The sequence below is a fragment of the Aspergillus viridinutans genome (genome assembly GCF_018404265.1).
Source record: "Aspergillus viridinutans IFM 47045 DNA, scaffold_5, whole genome shotgun sequence".
Classification (NCBI taxonomy): domain Eukaryota; kingdom Fungi; phylum Ascomycota; class Eurotiomycetes; order Eurotiales; family Aspergillaceae; genus Aspergillus; species Aspergillus viridinutans.
Genome location: NW_025091221.1, coordinates 328,932 through 340,166, shown reverse-complemented (window position 1 = coordinate 340,166; position 11,235 = coordinate 328,932). Strand labels below are relative to the sequence as shown.

General features: G+C 50.9%; 5 protein-coding genes across 5 annotated transcripts; 4 read left to right on the top strand and 1 right to left on the bottom strand.

Moving 5' to 3' along the window:
- Window positions 1-501: 501 nt before the first annotated feature.
- Window positions 502-1,997, top strand: Aspvir_007064 (FAD-dependent oxidoreductase; the record flags this gene model as incomplete). The annotated part of the gene is made up of 3 exons (XM_043270249.1): window positions 502-1,118; window positions 1,167-1,843; window positions 1,891-1,997. The coding sequence occupies 3 exons, from the start codon at window positions 502-504 to the stop codon at window positions 1,995-1,997; spliced, it is 1,401 nt and encodes a 466-aa protein (XP_043126184.1).
- A 479-nt stretch (window positions 1,998-2,476) lies between these two features.
- On the top strand, window positions 2,477-5,167 carry Aspvir_007063 (uncharacterized protein; the record flags this gene model as incomplete). The annotated part of the gene is made up of 6 exons (XM_043270248.1): window positions 2,477-2,838; window positions 2,922-2,998; window positions 3,049-3,222; window positions 3,269-3,293; window positions 3,340-3,888; window positions 3,943-5,167. 6 exons carry the CDS (start codon window positions 2,477-2,479, stop codon window positions 5,165-5,167), a joined length of 2,412 nt encoding a protein of 803 aa, XP_043126183.1.
- Window positions 5,168-5,711: 544 nt separating this feature from the next.
- Window positions 5,712-6,384, top strand: Aspvir_007062 (uncharacterized protein; the record flags this gene model as incomplete). The annotated part of the gene is made up of 3 exons (XM_043270247.1): window positions 5,712-5,918; window positions 5,969-6,133; window positions 6,199-6,384. The coding sequence occupies 3 exons, from the start codon at window positions 5,712-5,714 to the stop codon at window positions 6,382-6,384; spliced, it is 558 nt and encodes a 185-aa protein (XP_043126182.1).
- Window positions 6,385-6,819: 435 nt separating this feature from the next.
- Window positions 6,820-8,392, top strand: Aspvir_007061 (putative MFS transporter; the record flags this gene model as incomplete). The annotated part of the gene is made up of 3 exons (XM_043270246.1): window positions 6,820-7,295; window positions 7,342-7,986; window positions 8,041-8,392. 3 exons carry the CDS (start codon window positions 6,820-6,822, stop codon window positions 8,390-8,392), a joined length of 1,473 nt encoding a protein of 490 aa, XP_043126181.1.
- A 591-nt stretch (window positions 8,393-8,983) lies between these two features.
- Window positions 8,984-10,683, bottom strand: Aspvir_007060 (uncharacterized protein; the record flags this gene model as incomplete). Its single annotated transcript, XM_043270245.1, has 4 exons — window positions 8,984-9,927; window positions 9,980-10,322; window positions 10,382-10,525; window positions 10,588-10,683. 4 exons carry the CDS (start codon window positions 10,681-10,683, stop codon window positions 8,984-8,986), a joined length of 1,527 nt encoding a protein of 508 aa, XP_043126180.1.
- Window positions 10,684-11,235: the final 552 nt, after the last annotated feature.

The following is an 11,235-nucleotide window of genomic DNA, read 5'->3' as shown; positions in this document are numbered from 1 at the left end:
AAAGCTTTTATTTAACATTCTTCAACTCTTACAAGAAGAGGCCTTTTTCCTCTGTGCTATCACAATAAGTATCACAAGGTTGGCGAGGATCTCAGACCAAACTGTGCTAGAACTAGCAGACTTATTGATGGAAGGTCTTGCGTGCTTAAGAGCATACAGCGTGGCGCGTTCGACTAAGGAGTGAATATGTATTTATACTTGCCAGAGGACCAATTAGTTGGTCAAGTCAAAAATAACCAATTACTATCACTACGATAGATGCTATACTCGCGGATATTCAACAACCTCACACTATGATTATCCATGCTTGACCTCGTTAACTGTGATCTGCTTATTCTCAGTGCTCGTGGATGTCTCTCTCTTTGCAACTATACAAACTTTCGCCTCAGGAATACGAGGTGATGAGTCAGCATCGCCACCAGGCAGACGAATTCACCTTTGAGCTTCACCTTCTCTCGTCATCGACATCTTGCATGAATCCATGATCCATGATCCATCAAAATGAAGATTGTCATCATTGGAGCAGGCATCTCCGGATGCACCGCCTACCTCCAACTCAAGAAACACCTCCCCGGATCCCACACAATCACCATCTACGAATCTCACGATACCAGCAGGGATCGCAAATTCGACGCGTCCAAGGGTAGCCAAGAAGAGGATGCCACACATTCATCAACCCTCATCGTCGGTGGAGGTCTAGGTATCGGACCCAATGGTTTGCGTGTCCTCAAGCGTCTGGACGAGGACCTCCTCCGGGACATTGTCCGAGGTGGATACGTAGTCCCGCACGGAAATCTGAAAAGCAAGCATGGCCGTCTTCTCATCCGTATGGACAGTGTTGCTCCAGGTGCGGGAGATGAGCCGCCGATGTACATGGTCGGTTGTAGCCGTGAGTGGCTATGGCGTTGTCTGCGCGCGAGGATCCCCGACGGGGATATAGTGACGAAGCGTGTGGAACGGGTCACCGCCAGTCCTGACGGTCGGAACACCGTCTACTTTAAAGATGGCAGTCCAGCTATCGAAGCAGATCTGGTGATTGGGGCTGATGGGATCAAGAGTGTGGCTAAACGGGCTCTCTTCCCAGAGGCGGAGGAGGACCCGTTTCCTCCTCATTATGAGTGAGCCTGTCCTTATCCCCTCTCGCGTATCAGAGCTGACAAGAGTAGAGGTGTTTGCGGTATTGGCGGCTTCCTGCGATCCAACGAAGTGAAAGACCTTGTCGAAAAAGGATCGATGAACTTCATCTTCGGCGGGAATGGCTTTTTCGGCTACTTCTTCAGCACCAGTTCTTCGACCGCTCCGCACCGGGACTCACCGCACCATGTCTCCGAGCCTGGTGATCTTCTTGCCTGGTGGTCGACCTATTCTGTGGACGACTGCCCTGACCCCAAAACGCTAGATATGGATGATGTCCTTCAGCAGTTGCACAGGCGACACGAACACTGGGGAGACCCGGTCGTGCAAAAGGTTCTCAAGTCCGCCCGCGTGAAGAGCATGTATCCAACCTGGACGTCGCCGCAGCTGCCGACGTGGGAGCGGGATGGTGTAGTCTTGGTCGGGGATGCAGCGCATGCGCTCCCGTCAACTTCAGGACAGGGATCGTCGCAGGCCCTGGAGGATGTAGAGTCGTTCACGAAATTTTTGAGCTACTTCCTTGGCAAGGTGGAGGGCAATGGTGCCAAGGAGTGCAAGGAGGCAGTTAAATCAGCTGCGAAGCAGTACATGGATCTACGCCGGCCGCGGATCCAGGCCATCCTGGACGAGGCGAGGAAGAAGCAAAACCAAAAGCGAGATATGGGAGTGATCCAGGAGTATCTGATGTATTCGATCATGTGGATTATGGGTATGTATGCCATTGGATTGGGGGATCTGGCTAACTTCGAGGTATAGGCTTCTTTCCGAGCGTGATAAACAAGTCCGCGCAGCAGGTCTTCTCGTATAACGTTGCAGAACATGTGGACCAAGTGCTCGCAGAGATGGATGCATCTAGGCATTGATTGGAATGTGGACTTGCGTGGAATGTGGCCCAATGTCGGTTTCCTCGAACTAGGACGTGATCCTTCTGTATTGCTGCAGTGTGTACTCCTGATATTCTCTAGCACATTTATCCACTCATTTGTGTCCATCATTCGACTTAATACTCAGAGACTATGAATGAATCTGGTTATGAAATGTTAGTCTTTAAACGATACTAAACCCGACAAGCATTGGAGCGTCTATCTCTAAGGCGCTTTTAAGTTCATCTGCATTTGCTTGCAATTCCAGGAGATTGGCCTGGGGCCTAGTCCAAAGTATCACGAGAACAACATATTTCATTCATCAGGAACAAACGAGGGGCAAGAATAGAATACCCCGCGCGACCATCCATCGACGCCAAGTGATTCGTCGCTTGCTGCAGGGCTAATGGATAAACTAGCACCACACTTGCTCAGCCTCACCACTACACTGAGAAGCTCAGAGACAACAACGACCGGCAATGGCGGACCCAGTCTCCATTCTCGGCCTGATACTACAGGTAGTCCATACTACAAAAAGAGTATATGAGTTTGCAAAGCAAGTCAAAAATGCCGACAACGAGATCCGCGAGTTATTCGGGGAGCTGTTCGCGCTGAAGGCGATTCTCGAACAGATACAGACAGACAACAGCGAGGAAAAGGGTATTCAAGCGGGGCCATCGGCCTTCCGGGATGCGTTGCTCAAGGCTAATAGCGTCCTGGAGGAGATTCTGGATGATCTGCAGAGGAGAGCGATGCGGCAGTCGCGGTTGGCGAAGTTGGGGTGGCCGAGTAAGAAGGGAGGTCTGGAGGGGAATATTGCCCAGCTCGAGAGGCTGAAGACGTATTTTATTTTGGTGATTTTGAATGATAGATCGTGCGTGTGCGTTTCAGCTGAGTACCATGGATGGAATTGACGATGTCTAGGGCTGTTGAGAAGGAGACGGCGCATTCTATTGATGCTGTTGTTGACTGGAGTAGGGAAATGAGGCAACTACGAGAAGGTATGTCCTATTATGTGATACTTTACTTTGCACGTGTCTCATTCATGAAGAGAAAACGCACGAGAAGATCAAGACGTGGATATGTCCCGTTGACTTCGATTCAATGCATCGCAAGGCTCGCTCGCTCTGTCAGCCTGGTACTGGAGCTTGGTTCATCCAAGGACCCTTCAACTCATGGATTGCCACGACGAGCAAGTACCGATTGCTTTCCCTAGAGGGAAAATGTGAGTCGTCTGATGGCGAGTGTAGTGAGATGCTGACCAAGACCAGCGGGATCAGGAAAGACTGTTTTATGGTACATATTGGAACTCCTTGCCATGCCAGCTGCTAATCTTCATCAGCTCGACAGCAATTGAAGCCGTCAAAGATGCTATCGCCACCCGTACCTCCAGCCAAGTGATTTACTACTATTGCTCATTCCACTTGAATTCGTCGCAGGAGCTGGTCTACCTGCTAGGAGCATTGCTGGTGCAGCTATCTGAGACCTGTCCAGACATCCTCGCCGAATTGCAAAATTTCAAGAAACGCACCCTTCCTCTACCAGACGTACTAATGAGTCTGCTTCTAAAATACACAGGTGCGCTGTCAGAATTATTCATCGTTGTGGATGCGATCAATGAGAGCAGTGAAAGTGCAAAGATTCTCGACGCATTACTCACCCTCCTGGAGTCATCGGATAACATTCGCATTATGGTTACAAGCACAACTTCGCCCCCAGTGTCAAATCCCGCCATTAGTATCCTCAGGTCGCAAATGCGACCTTCCACTAATAGAATTGACATTGAGGCGTTTCTCGACACTCAGCTAAAGTCAGTCCCATCTCTTCAACGTCTGCCGGAACACATCAAATCCCGCATCAAGAAAGTCCTGCTTGAGAAGGCAGGTGGAATGTACGTATGCTCTATAGCCAAGCTAAAGGAGTCATGCTCAGGCGTTTACTGCAGGTTTCGATACGTGCAATGTCAGATCGACCTTTTAAGTGCCCAGAAAACCGGCCGGGACGTCATTCGCGCTCTGGACAGCATGCCGGAAAGCCTGCACGGCACCTATGAAACTATACTATGTCGAATACCTTCGTATGACCGGGAAATTGCCAGAGAAACACTACTCTGGCTTAGTTCAGGCTACCAGGAGATAACCCTGTCCGAGCTGAGCGATGCAGTCATCCTGACGAAAGGGGATAAAACCATTGACGACGACTGTAGACTCTTCGATCCACATGTCATTCTCTCGATCTGCCAAGGCCTAATTGTCTACGACGAGCGTACTACATTTGTTGCTCTAGCGCATTCGTCAGTCAAAGCTTTCCTCACGTCAGACGCAATCAAAGACACGCCAGCAGCGTACTACAGCCTGGACGAGACCGAGGGATCACGCCGCATTTGGCAAAAATGCTTGACGTACCTGATGCTCGACGAGTTCAGACAGCCTTGTTCAAACTTTCGCTCTCTTGAAAACCGTCGGGAAACGTACCCGCTACTCAAGTATGCATCCGAGAACTGGCCGAGGCACTGCAGTCCATCCTGGCCATCGGGCTATCCTCTCATTGACGCGGAAATCAATGAGATTCTCTCCTTCTTCGATACCCGACATCTCCCCGGCGGGGGAAACTATACGTCCTGGATCCAGGTTCTCCTGCATGAAGCGCCCGCTGAACAAGCCCGCCGCACGGAGCCATTGTATTATGCTGCGTCGTACGGCATCGTACCCCTGGTGGACCGACTCATCCGCTCCGGAGCGAACGTCAACGCGGCCGGCGGGCGTAACAACGCAAATCCTCTCATCGTCGCCTGTTACAGAGGGCAAACGGCTACCGTTCAGAGATTGTTAGAAGCAGGCGCAGACCCGACCGTTCAGGATGCAATGGAGGTGTCCAGCCTGGAATGGGCAATCAGGAGGCAGCATCGTGGTATTGTTGAGAACCTGCTATCGCACATGTGTAAGTCCTTGGGCATGGGATCATCGGGTCTATACTGGCAGTGTCGGGCTTGCAAGTACCAGAACCCGATGGAGTCTACTGTGCTGCCGTGTGCTTCTTGTGGGATTGATTTATTTGATCCGTATGCTACTAGGTCCGGGGGCTCTGCGCCACGGAAGATCAAGGCTTGGTCGCGCATTGGTCGTATTACCGGCGAACCACGAGGTCATCAGGTGTCGTCCGAGTCTTGAGCGTGGGACTTCAGCCCACGACTACTTCTTTAATGCCGGTTCCTGACGGAGTTGTATTGTACCATGACATAGTCGATGCAGAATAGGTGCATATGTAACTCCCCTCTGCGAATGCATGCGGGCTTGAGGTAAACCGTCCAAAGCGCAGGGTGCGTCCTTCAGGGCTATTCCTCACAAGGAATACTTGAAATGCGGTGCCGCTGACTGTAACAGTGATGTTGCGGGATATATTGCTGTATCGCGGGCTGGCGCCACTCCGAGTATCGAAGACGGTTTAATTCTGACAGTGAAGCTCGTAGATAGAGGCTCAATTTGTTTTCAGTTCTCCATGGTAGCTATTTAGTATTGAATCATTGAGTTTATGTTGGTAGTGGGAAGTAGTTCAGCGTGATAGATTTACCTGTCTTATATGCCCGCTGCGGAATATCTTTAGCAAAGTGGAGCATATCCCCTGTGATTCATCCATCATTCCATCATTCCTAAGCCAATTTGTGGACTTGTACCATCAACACAGAGACGGCACATTGAGGAGACAAATTGCATCATGTCAGCAATGGCATCCAACCCTCTTTCAAGATATCCTCCCTCCAACGAGGAATTGAGACGGTTCTACATTGGAAGAGACATCGGCGACGTTCCGAAACCAGCAGTCGTGCTCGATGTCGCAATCATCAAACGCCACTGTCAAACCATGCTGCAGACAGTGAAGCAGCTGGGCGTAGCTTTCCGAGCCCATATCAAGACTCTCAAGGTATGTGCTCCCACTGGAGTTGTTCCAGACATCAAAATGACCATATCTAGACACCGCAAATCGCCCGTCTGCAAGCCGGCACAGAGTCCAGCGACGCAAACTTCGTCGTCTCAACGGTCGCCGAGCTGGAGACTCAGCTCCCACTACTCCAGGAGCTCCAGGCCCAAAACCGCCGTGTTAACGTCCTCTACGGAATCCCGCTCGCCCCGTCCCAGGTCCCCCGTCTCGCTGCATTAGCCCATCAACTAAGCATGACCTGTATACTCTCCTCGACATGCAGCAGCTAGAAACGAATGCGCAGCGCTCGGATAGTTCTGAAGTTGAGGACGAATCCGCCATCTCGGTGATTGCGGAAGTGTGCAGTGTTTATAACGAGGGGGAGCGGGATAAGCCCGAGGCACTGGTGGCGGCGGGAACACTGGCTCAGGTAGGGAACCGTGCAAGTCTTACTCCGGCTGGGCGGTAGTCGGCAACTGGAGACGGGAAACCGAAAGTGGCGGGTCGCGTCTGATTGTCGAGCGGATCAGTAAGGAGCATGGGATTATCGGCTTTGAGGCTTTATCCGAACCATGCATGTGTGACTCGTGCGGTGTATGGGTGGTATTTGGTGGTTGATTCGAGCGAGGATAGCGAGGGATCGAAGATTGTGGTCGGAATCATTTTCCCGTTATTTGACTCCTTTAATGGTTTATCTGCAGTGGATGAACAATTCGCATTGATCATATCTTAGGTTTGCGCCACCAAATGCGTTCATTGGCCGGTGCTTATCTGTGGGTACATTCTCCCGATATCGGTACATCTCCGGATGATACTGAGACATGGAGATAAGGAAGATGAGACCGATATAAAGATGTAGACGAGACTCGTGTACACCAACATAACAGCATCAAGCAAACACCTCATGGCTTCCTTAGACACCAAAACCCCCGCGGAGATCACAGACGCTGCCCTCCCCAAAGATGATTTGCCCCCAGACGCAGATATCGATCCTCGCGCAGAGCGTGCCCTAGTCTGGAAGTTCGATCTGCGCGTTCTCCCCGTGCTGGCCGTCATGTACCTCTTCAACAGTCTCGACAAGTCCAATGTGGGGAACGCAAAGACCGCCGGACTGGAGAAGACGCTCCATCTCAAGGGAAACGAATACAACCTGATTCTCAGCATCTTCTTCATCCCATATGTCCTGACGGCGCCCTTCCTCGGTATCCTGGGAAAGAAGTACGGCCCTAACCGCGTACTGCCATGCATGATGTTTGCTTTCGGGTTGTGTACAATCCTTGTCGTCGCGGTGTTCAATTTCAGTGGCCTGTTGGCGATCCGCTGGTTCCTGGGGATGGCGGAGAGTGCATTCTTTCCGCTGGTTATCTACTATCTCACCACGTATGTTTCTTTTACCATCCTCAAAGGAACATGACTGACAGATCAGATTCTACCGTCGTGGAGAACTAGCCCGCCGGCTCGCCATCTTCTACGCAGCGCAGAGCATCGCCTCCGCCTTTTCGGGCCTCCTCGCATTCGGCGTCTTCCGGATCCAGTCCGGTCCACTAGCATCATGGCGCTACCTCTTCCTCATCGAAGGGGGAGGGACCATCCTGGTAGCGATCTTTTCACTATGGTACCTCCCTCGCTCCGCAGCGCACGCATCCTTCCTCACCCCCGAGGAAAAAGAACTCGCATACCTCCGCCTCCAGCGCGACAGCTCAGCCATCGTCGACGAGAAACTCGACCTCCGCGACGCATTCAAGGTCTTCCGACACGGCACCTCATGGCTTATCCTCGCCATCCAAATCTGTCTCGGCGTCCCGCTCCAATCAGTGCAACTCTTCCTCCCATCCATCATCAAACGCCTCGGCTACGACACCGTCAAGACGAACCTGTACACCGTTGCGCCCAACGTCTCCGGCGCAGCCATGCTCCTCATCCTCGCCTTCTGCAGCGACTGGACCCGCTGGCGGTTCCCGTTCGTGGCGCTGGGGTTCCTATTCACCTTTATCGGGTTCGTCATCTACGCGGCGATTGACGTCAAGACAGATATTAACGTCGCGTACTTTGCTTCGTTCATGATGACCTGGTATGTTATGTCTCCCTCCCTCCTTGAGAATAATGAAGCTAACTGTTGGTTAAGGGGTACCTCCGCCCCCTCCGTCCTCCTAGACGTCTGGTACAACAACAACATCGCAAACGAGGGCCGCCGCGTCGTGCTGACCAGCATCGCTGTCCCCGTGGCGAACCTCATGGGCGTCGTCAGCTCGAATATCTTCCGCAACCAGGACGCTCCGCGGTATATGCCTGCGCTTATTACCACCGCGTCGTTTGGGGGGACGGGGATTCTGTTGACGTTGTTGCTGGGCGGGTGGATGATGGTGGATAATGCGCGCAGGGATCGGGTTCAGGGGAGGAAGGTTCGGGCGCAGGATGTCTCGACGGAGAGGTTACATGATGGGCCGGATTGTGCTGATTTTAGATGGTCGTATTAGTTTATTGGGTATAGATGGCTATAATGCGTTTCTTATAATGTCACGATGCTGGAGACACTCTCATGCTGTCGTTCTTATTGATTCAGGCCTAGAAACTGTCTGTCATTTCAGAAAGTGCATCTGGGTGAAGTTCATTGGATGAGAGGTTCCTAGAAGGCTCTCAGTCAATTTGTATCACAGTCGATTTAATTTCGCCAGTTAAGGTTACGGGGATTATGACCAGGTACGCAGCTACGGAGAAAATGACTTGTATTAGGGTCCAACGACTGATTATAGACGTGACCAGTAGCACTATGGAATAATAATTAGATGGTTGATATGAAATGACAGTCGAAAGTAGACAAGATAAAGATGACTCAAATGAAAGGTTAACCTTGCTGATCAAAAGAGAGAGCGTGTTTAAAAGATAGAACGAACTGATGTTCCAGGCTGGGAGCCGTGAGAACATCTAGAGCATGAGCAGGTATGAGAATCCGAATCTCCTAGTATGTTGTCCAGAGTAGCTATCCAACCCTCACTGGAAAATCGTTGCCTTCAACCCATTTGGTACTAGGAATATGTCAGCGGATGATCAAGATAGGTGGCGATGACCTACTCAGGTTCTAAATCAACTTTGGTATGATGCAAATCCCCCCAGCGGGCAGTCTTGAATTTGCAGGTCGAGCCGCGAGTGCAGCCGTCTCCGAATGGACAGTGATGACTCAAATAGCAGCGGTAGTTTTCACAGTAAGGACCGTTAGAACACAGACTGCCTCGGGCTTTCCACCTGTGGACCGCACGCTCTCCCGGCGTCAGTTTGAGTTCGTGCTCCTGCGGACAATTCGGTTCCTTAGAGCATCCATCAGCCAGGAACAGCTCGTTACAGAAGGCTCTTGGTTTGATTCTCAGGCACTTTTCATTGTAGGTTCGACGATCATTCGGGTTCGTGGACTGGTTGTTGGGAGGATCGATGCGCTGCCCGTTGCTGTTGTAGTATATGACCCGCGGCTCCTTAGTTTTGGCACTGGTTGCGATGACGACGTTATGGTGACCGTTCCCACCGCCGGCTGTGGCGTATGTGGGATACTTAATCGAGACACCACCGTTGCCGGAGCTCACCACTGTTCCAACTGCAGGGGATGCTTGACGCTCTGGCGGAGCTACCGCGGGAGAGTTGGTGCGGACAGTATTTGTCGTTGCTGGTCGCGCGATAGGACTTTCCTTTCTAACAGTAGACGGAGGCGCGATCGGTGGATGTGCCGTAACTCCATTGTCAGGGGCCGCAGTCGCTGATTGTGTTCTGAGAGCAGGCAAAGACGTAGGGGGGATAGGCGGCGATCCGAGGAAGTCGGTGCGGAAGACAGTATCAAATCGGGTCATCTCAAATCCCATCTGAGTGAAGACAGGCTGGGCAGGAGTAGTCTCCAAAAGAACGATGCGCTGTCTGCCCGACTCGCCTGCATATTCACGAAGCTCATGAAGATAGCCGTTATCATGGCAACCAGCAAAGAAGATTTTCTTGCACTGGAAGTTTTTATAGAAATGATTGAACATCTCTGCGAGAACATCAAGTCAGTGAGATACCTGTCAACCAGTCTGACAACTTACTTCTCATTTTAGAGTCAGCGTTCTCCTTGCCGTGACCGACATTGACAAAATCGAACTCGGCCCGACTATTAGTAAACTGCTCGGCAAATACCCGCATCTTATCCTCATAGTCGATGGCATTGTGGTGGAAAAGCGACTTGGCCAGCCCGTTCAGATTTGCAAAGATCCGCACCACAATAGGAACGTCCTCGGAGCCAAGAGGTGTATCCTTAAGGTAGTTCCTCACTGCCTCGGTCAGCCGCAGCGCAGCTTCAGGGGCCCCTTGTCGGGGGTCCTGCAACAACTCGTTATTGAAGATGGCACCGTCACCATCAACTAGGACTACCACATATGGGTCTTTGTTCTATGTCGGAGGATTAGACGGCAAGGAAGGCAATTTATACCATGACAAGTTCAACTTACATAGAGCTGTTCCCATCTTTGCCTCTGTTCTCGCAAATCGCGGAGCTCTAGCTGGTACCTATGGCGGGACTCTCGCTCATGCTCCAGCTCGATGGTAAGCGTATCCAGTCGTCCTTTATCTTCATTGATTTTCCTTAACACGACCTGGTCAGAATCAGCAATTTCCACGGGCGAGAATGAGATAGGGGCGGTGAAGGCTGTTTCACCTCGATAAGCTGCGCCCTTTCCGCATCCTGCTTAAAAAATTGATTAAACCGGTTGCTTAGATCCTCCATCGACGCCAGGTCGAGAAAACTACCCATGGCGACTTTATTGTATCTAAAACCAGTATCTAAGGACTGGATGGACACACTTCTTATACTTTTTTGATGACTGAGGGCGAATACCTGCTCAGCCTGATAAACAAAGCAGTGAATGTATTTCTTTGTCTGAGCTGTGAATAACCAGCTCAGTCATGTGATTGTTATGGGACTTCCCAGTCTAGTACCTAATCAGGTGACTAGTGCTGTATTAGTGGTAGGCACTAAGCAGGCTGTAAGTGCCTAAGGCTCCTTAGTTCTCATAATGTTTCAGACCAAAGACTTGAAAGCAGAGGGCTGTTTCTTTGGCTTGAACCCTCGCTGTGCTGGCTAAGTTCTGCTTCAATATCCTATGAGGAACAATATATCGGTTGCTTTGTCATCCTTCATTCATGCTTCTATTAATAGCTGAAAGTCGTCCCCCCAGTTAATATAAAGAAAGCAACCTAGGTACTTAATATATCCTTGCAGCAGGGGTCACTCACCCCTCACATTATGATATTATTCCTCTTCAATGAACGACTCTTTATTGCGTGATTTGAGAACTACAAGCAT